The sequence below is a fragment of the Austrofundulus limnaeus genome, unplaced genomic scaffold, assembly GCF_001266775.1.
Source record: "Austrofundulus limnaeus strain Quisiro unplaced genomic scaffold, Austrofundulus_limnaeus-1.0 Scaffold323, whole genome shotgun sequence".
NCBI classification, from domain to species: domain Eukaryota; kingdom Metazoa; phylum Chordata; class Actinopteri; order Cyprinodontiformes; family Rivulidae; genus Austrofundulus; species Austrofundulus limnaeus.
In genome coordinates, this window is record NW_013952725.1 from 87,621 (window position 1) to 103,430 (window position 15,810).

Sequence of the window (15,810 nt, forward strand, 5' to 3'; positions counted from 1 at the left end):
GTGTGTGTGTGTGTGTGTGTGTGTGTGTGTGTGTGTGTGTGTGTGTGTGTGTGTGTGTGTATGTACACAGTATTGTCACTTATCGTTACCATGATATACATTTTTCAGTCCATATCGCCCATCCCTAGCCTCCATCCTCTGCTCCTCTTCTCTGAGGTAACATCAGTTACTGCAGCAACAGGCTGTTCTCTCACACACATCAATACTCCAACAGCACAAACGCTTTATAATAAAGTGAAATACAATAAACCCAGCACTACAGCTCATGTCTCACTGGGCTACAAGCAGTCAGTGTTTTCTCATGTGAATCACACAGACCAGGGGTGGGCAACCCTGGTCCTCAAGGGCCGCAGCCCTGCATGTTTTACTTTTTTCTCTGCTCAAACACACCTGATATGAATGAAAGGTAGTATGGAGGACCGAAACTGACATAATTAGAAATAAAAACAGAAATATTTAAATTGACTAAATAAATGAATAAACAAACAAATAAATAAATAAAATACATTTAAAGTGCACCAAAAAAAATATTCATCTGTTGAAAATTCCTGTATTTTTTATATTGCAGGGTTAGAAAAAAATCAGAATGTTGTTTTTTTTTCCAAATATCAGGCTGCCCTGGTACGATGTGGGCAGAGTTAGCCAACTARATAATGTGCACAGCCAAGCATAGAGTTTTTAAGCTTCTGATCTGTCAGCATGTGGCCACCCGTTGGTCGTTTAGTCTGAAACACTCAGAACTGGAGAGTTCAGTGAAGCTGCAACACAATGTAAACATATCAATTCTGAGCTGCCAGCTCCTCACCAGCAGCTGCAGCCCAGTGAGAGATCATTTAAGCTGGTTATTCCTGCTTTATACCCCACCCTCTCTAAACTTTGTCTCTTTTCTGTGCTGCTGATTTGTGGGCCGATACGGTTTGATTTCATGTTTTATTGGAGAAAAAAAAACAAGTAAACAAAGTGTGCGAGAGCAGCGTGACTCACTGTATGCGTTCCAGAGGATGTAGAGAGGCTGGACTGGGTCCTGGTGCAGCTTCAGGTTGTCCCACAGGATCTGGATCAACACGTGTTTACTGTCCTCTGACATCCAGTGACGAGGGATCTGAAGGAGACACAGAAACAGTGAGTTACAGTCAACATAAAAAGTATTCACCCCTGCTATACATCAGTTATGATCAATATAAACTGGCCTTCAAAAACATTTAAATGTGAAAGTCAATCATAGCCGTACCACATAAATAAAAATATGCAATGTAAAATAATTATTTTCATAAATATTCACCCCTTGAAAGTCTTATTTAAACATTTAATCAATGTTTACATGATATAAAGTTTACAAAAGCTACATCACTATAGTTATCACTGTAAAACAACAGTAAAGTTATTTTGTAGATTTTATTGTGAACTGCTGGAACTATGACCGATCAGTTCTCTTGGAAATAAAGTCTGTTTCTGACCTGAGTGTCTTTGTTGCAGTGCTCAGACGTGAGGATGAGACCCGGCAGGTTGCTGGGCAGATCCAGCCGTCTGAAGTACCAGACCAGGTTCCAGTAGATGATGGGATGATGGTCCACCATGTCGGCTTCACTGATCACCATGTCGCCCTCGTTCTCCAGCAGGCTCTCCAGTTCCTTCCACAGCACCAGCGGGCTCAAATAAGGAACTGTCACAGGCTCGGGGTTGTGGAGCCTCCAGTCCATGCTCATGGGGTCCTGGTCGGGACAGAAAGGACCATTAGACTTCATCTCCCCTCACTCTACTCAAAGTGAAGAGGAAGAAGAAGAAATGTGATCCTAGTCTGATACCTCAAGACCAGAGAGTCACTCTTAATGCTTCCTCAACTTTACATCAAGTCACAGCTTTATTTGATTTTTCTAATCTTGACACAAGTCTTTGGTGACATGTTGCTGAGCTACACCTGTATGTTCACACCCGGTTCAGACCAAAGTGTGGCTACACACCGTGGCTTCATTCAGATGAGTGGGCAGGCTGCCTGATGTCGGCAGGCAGCGGCCGAATCCAGACGACTCCTCCAGAGGACTGAAGGCGCTGACGCTGCGGGTCATTGCTCCTCCAGAGGACAGCGCCCCCTGCTGTCGCTCTAAGGGGATGTTGATTCCTTGTGCTCTGATTGGCCACACCCTGGGTAGACACAGGGAAGGGCGTCCAAATAATGAAATCACTTTTAATGTAAAAACTTCAGAAAACATAGTGTGCATTAGTGTTAAAGTACATTTAAACATGAAGTGAAGTGCACTGCATACCTGAACACTTCCAACTTCAAAAAGGCTGAATTATTTTTATATTAAAGTGCCAGTGACATGCCTATCCTTCAAATACAAAAAGTCAAAGAAAGCATCTTTACACTTAAGAAAATTGGCATAATACATGTGATATTACCCATTTTGCCACGACTGGCCTATTTTCTTTAGAATTTGGTTCAGTCAAAGTAAAACAGGAAGTGACATCAAAGGGGAACCCCTTAATAAAATTAACTCGCTGGTCTCTTGTTTATTAAAACAAAATTATTTAAACTTCAACTTTTCTTCGTCTCTCTTTGATAGCGACTAAAACTAATCTAAAGAAACATTAGATTCTTCCCTACAGTCTGTGTTGTTAGCTTTTGTAACAATGCTCCGTTTACATGCAGACATTCCCCTTTGACATCACTTCCTGTTTCTTCACAAGCAAATATCTCAACAACTGCAGAGCGTGACTTTAAAGAGAAAAAAAAAACAACTGTTCATCTCAGTGACGTGAAATTTTTTTTGCAATGTGTTATGAATGTTATCTTTCCAAAAATGCGTTAATGTTTATTACAAAAATTTGATGTCACAGGCATCTTAATGCAGTAAAATCTCATCCCACAAATGCATGTTCCTTACAAATCTGACACCATTTAAAAGAGAAATTAACAGGCTTTCCAACAGATTATGGTTTATTGCCAAGAAGCATTGCAACAAAGAAATAATCTACTAAACACATATTTCTGTACTTTTGGTGTTAAGTTTACAACTTATAGTTTATATTTACCACTAAGGATTTTGAGTTTTGGTTTTCTTCTGCTATAAATTAAAAGAAGCAGGACATAATTTATTTTAGGACTGATGTGTAAAATCAAAAATGTGGCGAAGCGTTAACTGACAGTGAGTACCTTCCAGAGCTGTCCTGCATGGCTGTCGATGGGGAGGGGGGGCACACAGCTGTGGTGGGACACGGTGTGGACAAAGTGGACGTCCCCGTGTCCATACCTGTGGAGGTGGAGTACGATGATGTCATTGCTTCATCCAGGGACGGGCTGCCCTTCAGGAAAAGCCTGGAGTGAAAACAAAGTAAAGAAATTTTGTCATTTCTATTGAATGGTTTTGTGTTTGTGAATATTTTAGTTTTGTTTGGTCAGGAACCATCAAAAACATTCAGTTATTCATTTTCAGGAAGGTCAAAGTAATGATTCTGAGACAAACTACTCAACAATAACTAATTTTAAAGAACAGTGAAATGATTTTACAGGTATTAGGTACATTTATTTTGAATTAAATTCCTTTAAATTCCATTCTGACCTGAATATTATCTTTATAGATATTAAAGCCAAAACTTTCATATAAATTACAATTATTTTTGACAATTCATCATCATTTAGCTAAAAGTTTGTTTTCAGATATGTTTGTAAATTTGTAGAAAGAGAAAAGCACAAAAGAGATTTACAGATGTTCTTTATTTGTTTGATTTTTAAGTGTCCTCGTGTACCTCCCAGTCCCTCGCATGTCCCGGATCTCCACGTTGAGGAAAGGCAGGAAGGGGTTCCCACAGAAGGGACAGGTGGTGTTCAGGTTGGAGTCGTCGGCCGTCCAGCCGGCCATGATCTCCTCGTCGTAAACCAAACAGTCACATGTTTTACACCGAGAGCAGCTGGAGATCAGCAGCTGGGGAGAGAGAGAGAACACACTGAAGGAGCTGGAATTAACTACGTTTACCTTCAGTTTACTCCTGTTTATGCAGGTCCTTATTGTTCTTCTGTCAGAAAACATTTCATGAAAAAAGTTAAACTCACATGACTTAAAAACCCTACAGGGTAAAAAAAAATAAAGTTTCAATAAAGAGGATCTTCTAAAGCAGTGGTGCCCAACACTGGTCCTGGAGGACCACCATCCTGCATGTTTTAGTTGTTTTCCTGCTTCAGCAGGTCTTCAAGTCCTGCAGAACCTGTTAATCCTGTTAAAATTGTTTTGGACTTTCATTTTTATCTAATTTCTCCTTGATGGACTGGTACTGTAATTATCAGTCTTATTTTGACTTTGATGTATGTTTATTTTGATTGTTACAACGTTTAATCTTTAATTGTATTATTGTTGCTACTATTGATATTGTTCCATGGCAACATACTATTTATGTGCTGCTGCTACTACATCAGAATTTCCCCGCACGGGACAATACAGGTTGTTTCTGTTTCTAATCACTAATTCATTCAAATCAGATGTCAAAGCAACTCAAACTACATTTAGATGCTTCTCTTAACAGAAGAGAAAGAGTTGTTTTAATTTCAGATGTTTTTTCTGCTTCCACTGACTTCTGGCTTTCAGTTCAGTTATTTACAGTGGTTTGCAAAAGTATTCATACCCCTTGAACTTTTCCATATTTTGTCACATTACAACCACAAACATAAATATATTTCACTGGAATTTAATGTGAAAGACCAACACAAAGTGGTATACAATTGTGAAGTGGAAGCAAAATTTTACATGAATCAAAACATTTTTTACAAATAAAAAACTGAAAAGTGCGATGTGCAAAATTATTCAGCCCCCCTGAGTCAATACTTTGTGGAGCCACCTTTTGCTGCAATTACAGCTGCAAGTCTTTTAGGGTATGTCTCCACCAGCTTTGCACATCTAGTGACTGCAATTCTTGCCCATTCCTCCTTGCAAAACAGCTCAAGCTCAGTCAGATTGGATGGAGAGCGTTTGTGAACAGCAGTTTTGAGATCTTGCCACAAATTCTCAATTGGGTTTAGGTCTGGACTTTGACTGGGCCATTCTAACACATGAATATTCTTTTTTTAAACCACTCCATTGTAGCTTTGGCTTTATGTTTAGGGTCGTTGTCCTGCTGGAAGGTGAACCTCCGCCCCAGTCTCAAATCTTTTGCTGACTCCAACAGGTTTTCTTCCAAGATTGCCCTGTATTTGGCTCCATCCATCTTCCCATCAACTTTGACCAACTTCCCGGTCCCTGCTGAAGAGAAGCACCCCCAGAGCATGATGCTGCCACCACCATATTTGACAGTGGGGATGGTGTTTTCAGAGTGATGTGCAGTGTTCTTTCTCCGCCACACATAGCGTTTTGCATTGTGGCCAAAAAGTTCAATTTTGGTCTCGTCTGACCAAAGCACCTTCTTCCACGTTTGCTGTGTCCTCAACATGGCTTCTGGCAAACTGCAAACGGGACTTCTTATGGTTTTCTTTTAACAATGGCTTTCTCCTTGCCACTCTTCCATAAAGACCACATTTGTGTAGTGCACGACTAATTGTTGTCCTGTGGACAGTTTCCCCCACCTGAGCTGTGGCTCTCTGCATTTCATCCAGAGTCACCATGGGCCTCTTGGCTGCCTCTCTGATCAGTGATCTCCTTGTTCGGCCTGTAAGTTTAGGTGGACGGCCTTGTCTTGGCAGGTTTACTGTGGTGCCATACTCTTTCCATTTCCGGATGATGGATTGAACAGTGCTCCGTGAGATGTTCAAAGCTTGGGAAATCTTTTTATAACCTAAGCCTGCTTTAAACTTCTCCAAAACCATATTCCTAACCTGTCTGGTGTGTTCTTTGGACTTCATGATGCTGTTTGCTCCCCAATATTCTCTTAACCAACATCTGAGGCCGTCACGGAGCAGCTGTATTTGTACTGAGATTAGATTACACACAGGTGGACCCTTTTGAGTCATTAGCAGTCATCAGGCAACTTCTGAATGCAATTGGTTGCACTCAGGGAAAAGGGGGCTGAATACTTTTGCACGTCGCACTTTTCAGTTTTTTATTTGTAAAAAATGTTTTSATTCATGTAAAATTTTGCTTCCACTTCACAATTGTATACCACTTTGTGTTGGTCTTTCACATTAAATTCCAGTGAAATATATTTATGTTTGTGGTTGTAATGTGACAAAATATGGAAAAGTTCAAGGGGTATGAATACTTTTGCAAACCACTGTATATAGTGCCAAGTCACAACAAGTCATCTTTTTTTATTTTACCATGATTTAACCAGGCAAATCCCAGTGAGCTCACAGATCTCTTTTTCAAGGGAGGCCTGGGCCTGAAGGCAACCTGTTGTACATGTTTTTGSGGGGTGGGGGAAACCGGAGTACCACAAAAAAACGCCAACAAGAATAAGTAAAACAGCAAACTCAGCACAAAAAGACCCCAGGTCCAAACCGGGGATCAAACCCAGGACCTTCTTGCTGCGATGCGTCAGTGCTAACCACTGAGCCGTCGTGCTGCCTTGTCTCAGTGCACTGTACAAAATATCACATACATTATAAACTGTCTAAGGATGGTTCTACAGGTCCAAGGCTTTTCCACCAACAAGGACTTGTGGAAACAGCCCATTTTTCGGAATGTACTTTGCTGTACGTCTACCATTCTGGCATGAAAATGTTGGTCACTGGTTGAATCACAAAACCTCCATTGTTGTGCTGCGTATATTTTCAGGGTCTTCTTCTGTGTTTATTGGTGGCTGGCAAACAGTTAAATGGAGAATAACCGCCACCAGCTGGTAAGGCGTGTGGCATCAATTTTCGGGCTCTGGGGCCGCCCAACTTTTTGATGAACCCACCTGCTGGAGCTGTTACTGAAGTGTAATAGAAAACCACCTGAACCATGCTAAACAGAATTCAGCCAAGTCAAAATGCTGTAGAGGCACTAGATAAAAAGGACCACAGGACACCAAGCAAACCCAAAAGAACAATACTTTCCCCATAAAAGCTGCAAATAAAAAAAAGAAAGTTCCAAGTAACCAAGTTCAGCTCAAAGTGTAAAGCTCTAGTTTTTACCTCCATGGCGTAGTTGTTGAAGATGCTGGTGTTGCTGGTGTAGCGAGACGAGCCGAGGTCTGACTTGTCAGGTAGAGGGAATTCAGGCGGAGACAGAGCACTTCCTGCAGACGACCAGCAAATGTGACAAAGAAGAAATGCTTTTTATGTTTGTTCAATGTGAACAGTTTTCAAACTAACCGGTAAAATTGACTGTATCTTCAGCTGTAAAAACTGTTTTTTAAAAAGACTGAATGTTTTCTTTTTCCCAGAGGAGAGGTTGTGTTTACCAGGAAGGAGAGATGAGGGTTTCCTGAGGCTGCAGCTCACAGGGGGGCTGCTCACTCTGCTGTGGACAGAGCTGCGCCTGGGGCTCCTGCGAGGCCCCGGGGGGCCATTTCTCTGAGGAAACACCACTGAGCACTCAGACTCTGCACACTCAGCTTCATCCAGCAGGGAGGAGCATTCTGGATCTCCAACAACGAGGGACGACACACTCAGACGGTCACTATGGGCATCCTGAGTGGACAGAAGAGAGTCAAACAGGTCGAAGCTAAACACGTCGACACTTAATGACACTTCAGCAAACTTCTAAACTGAGCTATTGAAGAGGTGTGTTCACGATGCCTGAACTCCACCACGCTCTCTGTGGTTTCCTTTAAGATCCTTTGATCCAACAAGAAAAAGAAGACAGGAAATCATCAAGCAAAAAAACAAAACTGCATGCAGCACAGTGTGCAGAGGGAGAAGTCGAACCAGAAACAAATACAAGGATGTCAGCTTAGTTCAAAGTTTAAAGTTTTTACATCTGAAAATAAATTAACCTGAACAGTCACCAGATGGCAACAGAAGGCTGCAGCGCAGACTTAAAACAGTTTTAGAGTAAAACTAAAAAAGTTTCTGCCTGAATTTACTTTGACATTTATAAATTAAGCATTTAAATACAGGTTTAAAATGAACTCAGTAGGTAACGTCACAAAGTTATTTTACATGCTTCATTATAAAACGTCATTAGAACCATCCACACAGCAAACAGGTGTGGGCCAGACCTGCTGACAAGCTGGCACTGCTGGCATCACAAGTGGTTTGTTAACCAGATGTGGGCCAGGTTTGGCTATGATGGTGCTGTCTGTAAGATGGCATGCCACGACTGGCCCAGTTATGGTCTGGTTTATGTGGTGCTGGCCCAAGCATGGACCACCTCTGGACCACCAAAGCCCTGTCATTCTTTGCGGTGTCTGGGCCAAGTGTTGTGTGCGTTGTGTGGGCCAGAACCGGGCCAAACTATTTTTTTTCTATGCCACACAGCAGACAACAAGCCGACAGATTTCACTCAGACACATTCAGACAGAAAATCATGTGAGACCTGTTGAGATCAGTCATGGTTTCAGAGTACATTAACATGGCCAACGAGGAAGAGGCAACGGCTTTAGATTGTGTGACTATTTTTAACAAAGAACAAAACATAAAAACATCCACAAAGTCCACCTGACTATCTGGTGCACCATGGTTGTTGTTTTGTTCTGTGTTTCTTGTACAGCAAATTCAAAGAAGAGCATTTTTTTGTCAAAGTCTTAAAGTTAAGCCTTTAAAATCTTTGTTCTTTTTCTCTGACCTTATTTCTGGCAGACAGAAACAGAGYTGAACCATGACAGAATTTACAAATATAATATTTAAACATTAAATATGTTTCTACTGTCACCAAAAGTAAAGTGTAACAACGTTACCTTGGTAGGTGTGGTGTAGGTGGCCAAACGTGAATACCAGCGGCTCGCCTTCTCAGCCACGCCCTTCCCAGCAGAGACCACGCTGGTCTTAAAGACGTCTAGAGTGGGTGTAAGCAAAGTGTCCAGGGCGAAGGAGGAGGAGGAGGACGAAGGTGACATCATCACTCCGTCAGCCTGCTCTCTGAAGGGGCTGAGGCTGGGGCTGGTGCTGGAGCTGGGACAGGATGGGGATGAGACCATACGCTGGYGAGAGACGGGCTGGGAGGGTGAGGTTTGGTGGAAGGTGAAAGAGCGCGGCACCCCGGCCGTCCTGAAGGGGGAGCCGTGGGGCAGGCTGGACCTGCGGGGGGCGGAGGCCGTGGAGGGGTGGAGGAGGAGCGGGCTGGCCAGGTCCTGCAGGTCGGAGCTGGACGTGCGACTGCTCAGCGGGGTGTCCAGGTGGTTCATGTAGACCTCGATCTCTCGGGCCAGGTTCCTGCCAGCTTTCGGCGTGCCGGCCTCGTCTTCTTCCACGAGCTGAGTGGTGTCCGGCCGTCCAGGCTGCAGTTCTGCTGCTAGAAGGGAAAGTGGGTCATAGCCTGTTTCAATTCCAGTCCTCCTGATAGTTCCTTTGGGTGTGGCAGCGCTCACGCCTCCATAGCTGGCGCTGCGTTCAAAGGGCTTCCTGTGAACTCTGCTGTGTGGGCTAACCTCTGTGGCAGGCTTGTCTATTTCCAGGTCTTCAAAATCAAAAATGGCCTCTGTTTGACTCCTSTCTTCATCACTAGACACCTGACCTTCCTCTTCCTCCTCACAACACCTGAAAGACCCCCCAGCTTTAGCAGTTAGTCCTTCACAGCCKCTCTGTCCTTGAGAACGAGACCTCCTATTGAAACTAGCGCTGGACAGAATTTTGGCATCTGCGCCCAAGTGCCCTGCGATCTTATCCGGATCCGTTTCAGCCTGGTTCATCCCGAGGCCGAGCACGGTGGTGCCGCCGCCGCCCGCCGTGTCCCCACTCAACCGGCGACCCCTCACAACCTGCCAGTCCAGAGCAGAGCTGCCGCTGGTGCTGCCCACCACCTCCTCCAGAACACTCTTATGTCTCCTGATCAAACTGCTGCTGTGAACTTCACCGATCTCATCCAGCGAGGAGGTGAAGAGGAGACCTGCCACATGGCCTGCAGACAGGAAGAGACGTGATCTAAGAATAAGTATAAACTTCTGATGAGAGACAATAATTAGGTGCAGAGGAAAAACTGGGGTGTAGCAGTAAATGTCATTATTTGATGTGAACTGTTACAGGCTCATTCGTTTGGAACTCTGTGCTAGTGCTGGGCACTATACTGTTTTGTACCGAAAACCGGTTTTTATTTTTGTTATGATATGAATTTTCTGAATACCGGACATTCTGGTTTAAATAGCCTGAACACGTTTGGAACGTTTCGTCGCGGCCGCCARTGAACTGTTTCCTGGAGGACACGTTTCCTCGCAGCACCGCTATGTGCATTAGCATGCTAATGTTATTGTTGAAGCAGATTGTTGGAGTAACCGGCGGCGGGTGGTGTTTCAGCTGCTTATATTGACTGAAGTAAAAAAAAAACATCCCATTTTCAACATCGCTGAATGTAGTAAAAAACTCTTCCGTGACGTGCATGGTTAGATTTACACACAACGTTATAATGGAGACGTTAATGCATGAAAACGTTTATGCATGGAGACTTTAACATGCTTTTATTGTGAAAAGCCTGGAGAAGTAGTTTTGTAGTAGAGCTTAGTTGAATAGTGATTCAAGTTTTATTAACACACAATGATAGACCCGATAATGATCTTTTCTCAACCCTTCACTATTGGACCAAGGCATGATTACTGTCTACAACCAGGCAAAGAAGAAAAGATGTACAAGAGGAGGGAAACAGTGACACAGACAGAGGTACAGCAAAAGAAAAAAGTCAATAAGCAACATTACATTTTATTATCAGCTGAGCTGTGAGGGAAAAAAATACAGTCAAATACCGTGAAACCGGTGTAATTGTTGTAAATACGGTGATATAAAATTTGGGTCATACCACCCAGCACTACTCTGTGCTGAACTGGCCTCAGGATTACAGAAGGAAACAAGGAGAAGCCTGGAATTACCAGAGTCCTCACCACACTAGCCCTGTTTCCATCCAATTTTAATTTGAATTTTGAGAAAATTTTTAAAATTTCGCAAAAAAGAAAAAAAAAACAAGAACTGCGAATCAGACGTTTCCATCAACTGGCTTGAAGCGTATCAATTACGTCAGACGCATGTGTGTAGTAAACATGAAGTAAAAGTCACAAACTCGCAGAGTCCACACATCTCTGGATAATGGAGAGAAGTTTTCAGGAACGTGTTGCTACTATCAGGAATGAATAAACGCCCCAAAAATAAATTTAATAAACTTTATTTTGTGAAARTACCTGTGCTGGCAGAACTCTTGGGTTTGCAGGATGAGTCCTCGTAAGGATAACTGCTGCGAACAATTCCTCGAGGTTTGAAGGAGGACTTCATCTCCAAATCCAGCTGAGGGAGGCAGTCTTTACTTCCCTTTACACTTTCTGTCTCTGATACTGAACACAGAGTCTCATTAAAAACTGGACTTTCATTAAACAATTCTCAAGACTTCAAACTGAGATAATCCTAAGACAGGGTTCCTACAGTTTAAGGAAAGTTAAATTTAAGACTTTTAAAGACTTTTTAATGCCAAGTGAAATTAAATTTAAGATCAATTTCATAATAAACACAAATGATAAAAAAAAATAAAAACTTGCAGAAACTTAAGAATCAATGTATTTTTGGTTAAAGTATTCAAATTTTGAAAATAGACCAATTGTTTTATCCATATCCAACTATAGCAGAAATATTCTTAGCAGTCAGTTTTAAACTTAGTTTAATTTCAGGAAATCCTCTAACGACCCAAAATCTGGAGTTTTAGGACCCACAGTGGGGTCTCAACCCCAATTTGCTGTAGATGAAACCTTAAAGTCTCTGTGACATTAATTTTTTGTAAGAACTATGAATGCATTTTTGGAAAGACAACATTATTAACATACTACAAAACAAATTTCACTTTGCTGAGATGAACGGTTGTTGAGATATTTGCATGTGAATATTTAAAAAAATAAATGTTACCAATTATTTTAATATTTGAGATGAATTACAATCATCCTATTTACAATGTGTTCACATTTTTAAGACTTCTGAAAGATTGATTTAAGACATTTAAAGGCTAGTTAAGGCCTTATTATTGGATTGATGAATTCAATGAGTTTTAAGACTTTTTAAGGATCTGCAGGAACCCTGTAAAAACTAACAACCAGGTGTGTCTACAGTGTTATTATGTCAGTCTAAAGGGAATAAAGGAAAATACTGGATAAGTATCATTCCAGCATCCTACTGACGGGAGCTGCAGTCGCTCTCCTTCTTATCTTTGTCGGGGGCCGGATCCTGTGGGGTGGGTTCTCCTCTCCGAACTTCCTCTTTAGACAGGGAGTTATATCCCAAATCTGACTGATCTCCTGAAACATTAGAGAAAAGAGAATGACACAAATGAAATGCAAGCATTAATCTGGAGTTTATGACAGTAAATCACAACAAATCCAACAACACGGGAAGTCTTTGTGAAACTTAGAAGCATTTTTATATCTCTTCATTTACACATCATTTAAAAGAGAAGAGAAAATAACCAAAGTGTTTTCTCACTGTGTTAAAGAGAGGAGATAAAGACAAAACAACTAATTCATCTCTTCTTTTTTGTTTTCAGTTTTTGGTTGGTAGAAGAAAACAGAGAAAGCAGCTGAGCTGAGCTGCATAAAGGAGCCCTCCTCGGGGCACGCAGAGTTCTTCTGTTGCTGCAGGAAAAGAAAAGATCATTTTCACAGCTGCTGCTGGTTTCCTCTGCTGAGACCCGAGGCCAACTCTTCCATCTGCCTTTAAATCTTCTGCAGATCTCGTGGCAACCAGCTGTCTGGTGATTTATTTCTCTCTTTCATCCTTTTCATGAAACCGTCATGCTGACATCTCTGCGCAGCTCCTTTGTAACGCTGCATGAAGTTAACGAATGACAAGTGAAAGAAAACTCTTTTTAGCACTGTGATAATAAATGAACCACTCATCGCTGGGCTGAGCCGCCTGTCGAGGTGCCAGCTCCATAATTAAAACTCTGCAGTTAATAAAAACAATGACTGTCGGGGCAGTTCCCCTCCATAAGGAACAATGACAAAACGCTCAGATGGTTGAGAGAAAGAGTGAAGGGCAGAGGAGAGGTGAACAGCTGACTGAAGTTCTGATAGAGGGGTAAGAATCAGAGACATGAACACAATGAAAGAACAAAAAAAAGAAAGGAATAAATTAAATAAAAAAAATACGATGCAGGGCAGGTAAGATGAAAGAGACGGAGAGAAGAAGAAAGTGACGGAGATGTTTACCTGGGTGGAGAGTGGCTTCTCTGAGCTCAGAGCCCACCCAGCCTGACTGGGCTGCCATGGGCCCGGCGCCCACGCTGCCGCCACCACGGCCAGCTGCATGCAAGGGCAACACAGGCAGGGCCAAAGTGAAGGGCAGGGTTACAGAGCAGAGCAGAAACCGCAGCGTGACGGGGGAGGGGTTCACAACAGAGGAAGGAAATGTGGAACACCAGGCAGCAGAGGAAGAACGGGTCAAAAGAAAAGGGGAACGAGGACGGATGGTGAGCGGAGCGATGAAAGGAGGAGGATGAAGAAAATGTCAATGAGAGAAAAGAAAAAAGATTGGAAAACAAGATGGCCGCCAGAGGCTCCAACCATTTGAAGCGTACCTGTGCTAGATCTATCGTCAGTGGGGTCTACTTTGACGGGGTCTGAGGCGTAGGGGCCCCGCTCGGCCGGGTTAGCGTCGGCAGAACTATCCATGCTGCTGTGGCTCACAGCGTCCAGGTCGCTGCCATCTGCCCAGAAACAAGACGTTCAAGCAAGCTGGGCAAACTCTAACACTTCATCACTGAAATATTACTCTAAAACACACGGAAGTCCTGAAACAAGAGAGAAACAAAAATTATGATATTTTACTAGGGATGCACCCATATGAAAATTTCAGCCGATATCGATATCCGATATAATTATTGGTGTTATGGCCGATAACCGATATTTACCTATATTACACAAACATACAAATTATTTTATACATATACACGCAAACACACTTGGGTCTTTTTTGACACTGTAAATAAACAACCAGACCTCTGACATGGCTCCCTACTTCAGTTATTCCTGGCTGCGCAGCGTCAATATCACTATCATGATCAAACAGATGCTGCTCAACCAACCGTCTCACCTCCCAAAACAGAAACACAAAGATAAAAAGTGGGAAATCAATATTGGATATTAATATCGGCCCCATTTTACATATCTGACCCATACCGATATTCTAAAAAATGACCAATATCGGCCGATACCGATATTAATTCCGATATATCGTGCATTCCTATATTTTACACCTATGTTTCTTAAATCAGAATAACTAAACGATACAGGTTTTAGGTGAGAGATGTTTAGAAATAATAATCAATGTATTTGTTCTTTTTTATATTAAGGGGAGTATAAATGATTGAAGTTGTGACCATTTGTTAAAAATTACATTTAAACCACAAACTGATGTCTTGATCTTACTCATTCTGAAATATTAGCTAAATATAAGCTAGATATATTAGCTAACAAAACATAAATAAAGTAGATACAGCATAGAGGTAGCACATATGACCCCCGCACATACACAAAGCACCAGAACTCAGAACTCATCACCAGAGCAGATTTATTGTTTTGGGTGGGGGTCCGGGGGCTCATTGTTGGGCCAAGTGGATAGCCCTTCATCACAGCTAAACAAAAAAAAACCTAAAGCTTCTTTGTAGAATAATTTTTGAGTTATAAGCATTTTTGCATGTCCAGACACCACCACCTCAAATATGGTGTCTATCGTAAAACCGTTGGCTGGCGCAGTGTAGGTCAGACTCATCTACAGTCCTGCCAAACTTCATGTAGATCGGTGCAGCCAATTTTGTGCTACGGTTGATCAAAAATCACATGTATCACATGCTTCSTGTGCTGGCGTCATAAGAAATAGATATTACACCGATTTTTTTAGGTCCTCTCAAAATTTCCTGTTATGTATTTTACCTTCAGTCAAAAGTTCAGACTATTGGTTTCAAAAAAGTTGAATTTAAAAAAGTTGGCAAACAACCACATTGCAAAAAGCTGCATCAAAGATGAAACCAATTTGCCATTTTTTAAAATAATTATACAGCAGCAACTCTAGCTAATGTAACACAAGAAACGTTCTGAGCCTGAARGATTTTTTATTTTGTTCAGGTAATACTGTTGTTCTAATACAGTAGTTTACAACGATTGTGTATGTTYGGGTATTTGTCAGGCTGCGGTCTGGGCTGCCCCTCCTGCTGGTTTATCTGGGGGCCCGCTGCTACTCGGCCCCCCGGTGGGGTGTGTGCCGGCCTGGCCTGGTGACTGCCTGTTGGGGCTCGGGGCCTCTGGGCCTGTGGGGCTTTGGCCTGGAGGGGGTGCGCCCTGGGGGCCCGGACCTCTGTGTCCTTTCCTGGATCTGCTTTGGTATGGCGGATGCCGGTGGGGCCCATGAGTTTGTCGCTGCTGGCCCCGGGGACTGTACGTGTGGTCGCTGGGGGACTCTCCCAGTTCTCCCCTATGGTCTGATCTGGGGGGTGGGCGGATCTTCCTGTGCGGGTGCCCCTTGGGGCTCTGCGCTYDDGATYCCTCTYNGGCCCTTGGGCTCTGGTCTTCCCTATGTCTGCCTCGTGTCTTGGGGGTTGGGTCTCCGGTCCTCCACAGTCACTATTAAATATTCCATTGGAGAAATCTTGTATATACACACATGTTCACAACTGCTCACAAACAGGTGTTCTGATCCGGGGGTCTATGTCTGTGCGTATATATCTACAGTATGTATGGATGTAGGCATGTATGTATGTATTTCTTCATATATGGGTATGTGTATATATTTATGTATGCCATACATGTATTTATCCATTTATTTTTCAGGTGAGCGGACAGATGTTG

At 42.6% G+C, this 15,810-nt stretch overlaps 1 protein-coding gene across 2 annotated transcripts in view; it reads right to left on the bottom strand.

The window, feature by feature from the left end:
- Positions 1 to 15,810, bottom strand: part of LOC106527424 (C-myc promoter-binding protein) — a 93,586-nt gene that overhangs the window by 8,500 nt on the left and 69,276 nt on the right. For both annotated transcript variants that reach the window (XM_014022306.1, XM_014022307.1), the window contains 11 exons: positions 13,545 to 13,673; positions 12,151 to 12,267; positions 11,170 to 11,319; positions 8,746 to 9,905; positions 7,309 to 7,537; positions 7,040 to 7,143; positions 3,748 to 3,923; positions 3,155 to 3,316; positions 1,962 to 2,142; positions 1,458 to 1,712; positions 985 to 1,102 (listed from right to left, as the gene is read on the bottom strand). In XM_014022306.1, coding sequence (XP_013877760.1) covers positions 985 to 1,102; positions 1,458 to 1,712; positions 1,962 to 2,142; positions 3,155 to 3,316; positions 3,748 to 3,923; positions 7,040 to 7,143; positions 7,309 to 7,537; positions 8,746 to 9,905; positions 11,170 to 11,319; positions 12,151 to 12,267; positions 13,545 to 13,673 — 2,781 coding nt within the window. The remainder of the gene's footprint in view (positions 1 to 984; positions 1,103 to 1,457; positions 1,713 to 1,961; positions 2,143 to 3,154; positions 3,317 to 3,747; positions 3,924 to 7,039; positions 7,144 to 7,308; positions 7,538 to 8,745; positions 9,906 to 11,169; positions 11,320 to 12,150; positions 12,268 to 13,544; positions 13,674 to 15,810) is intronic.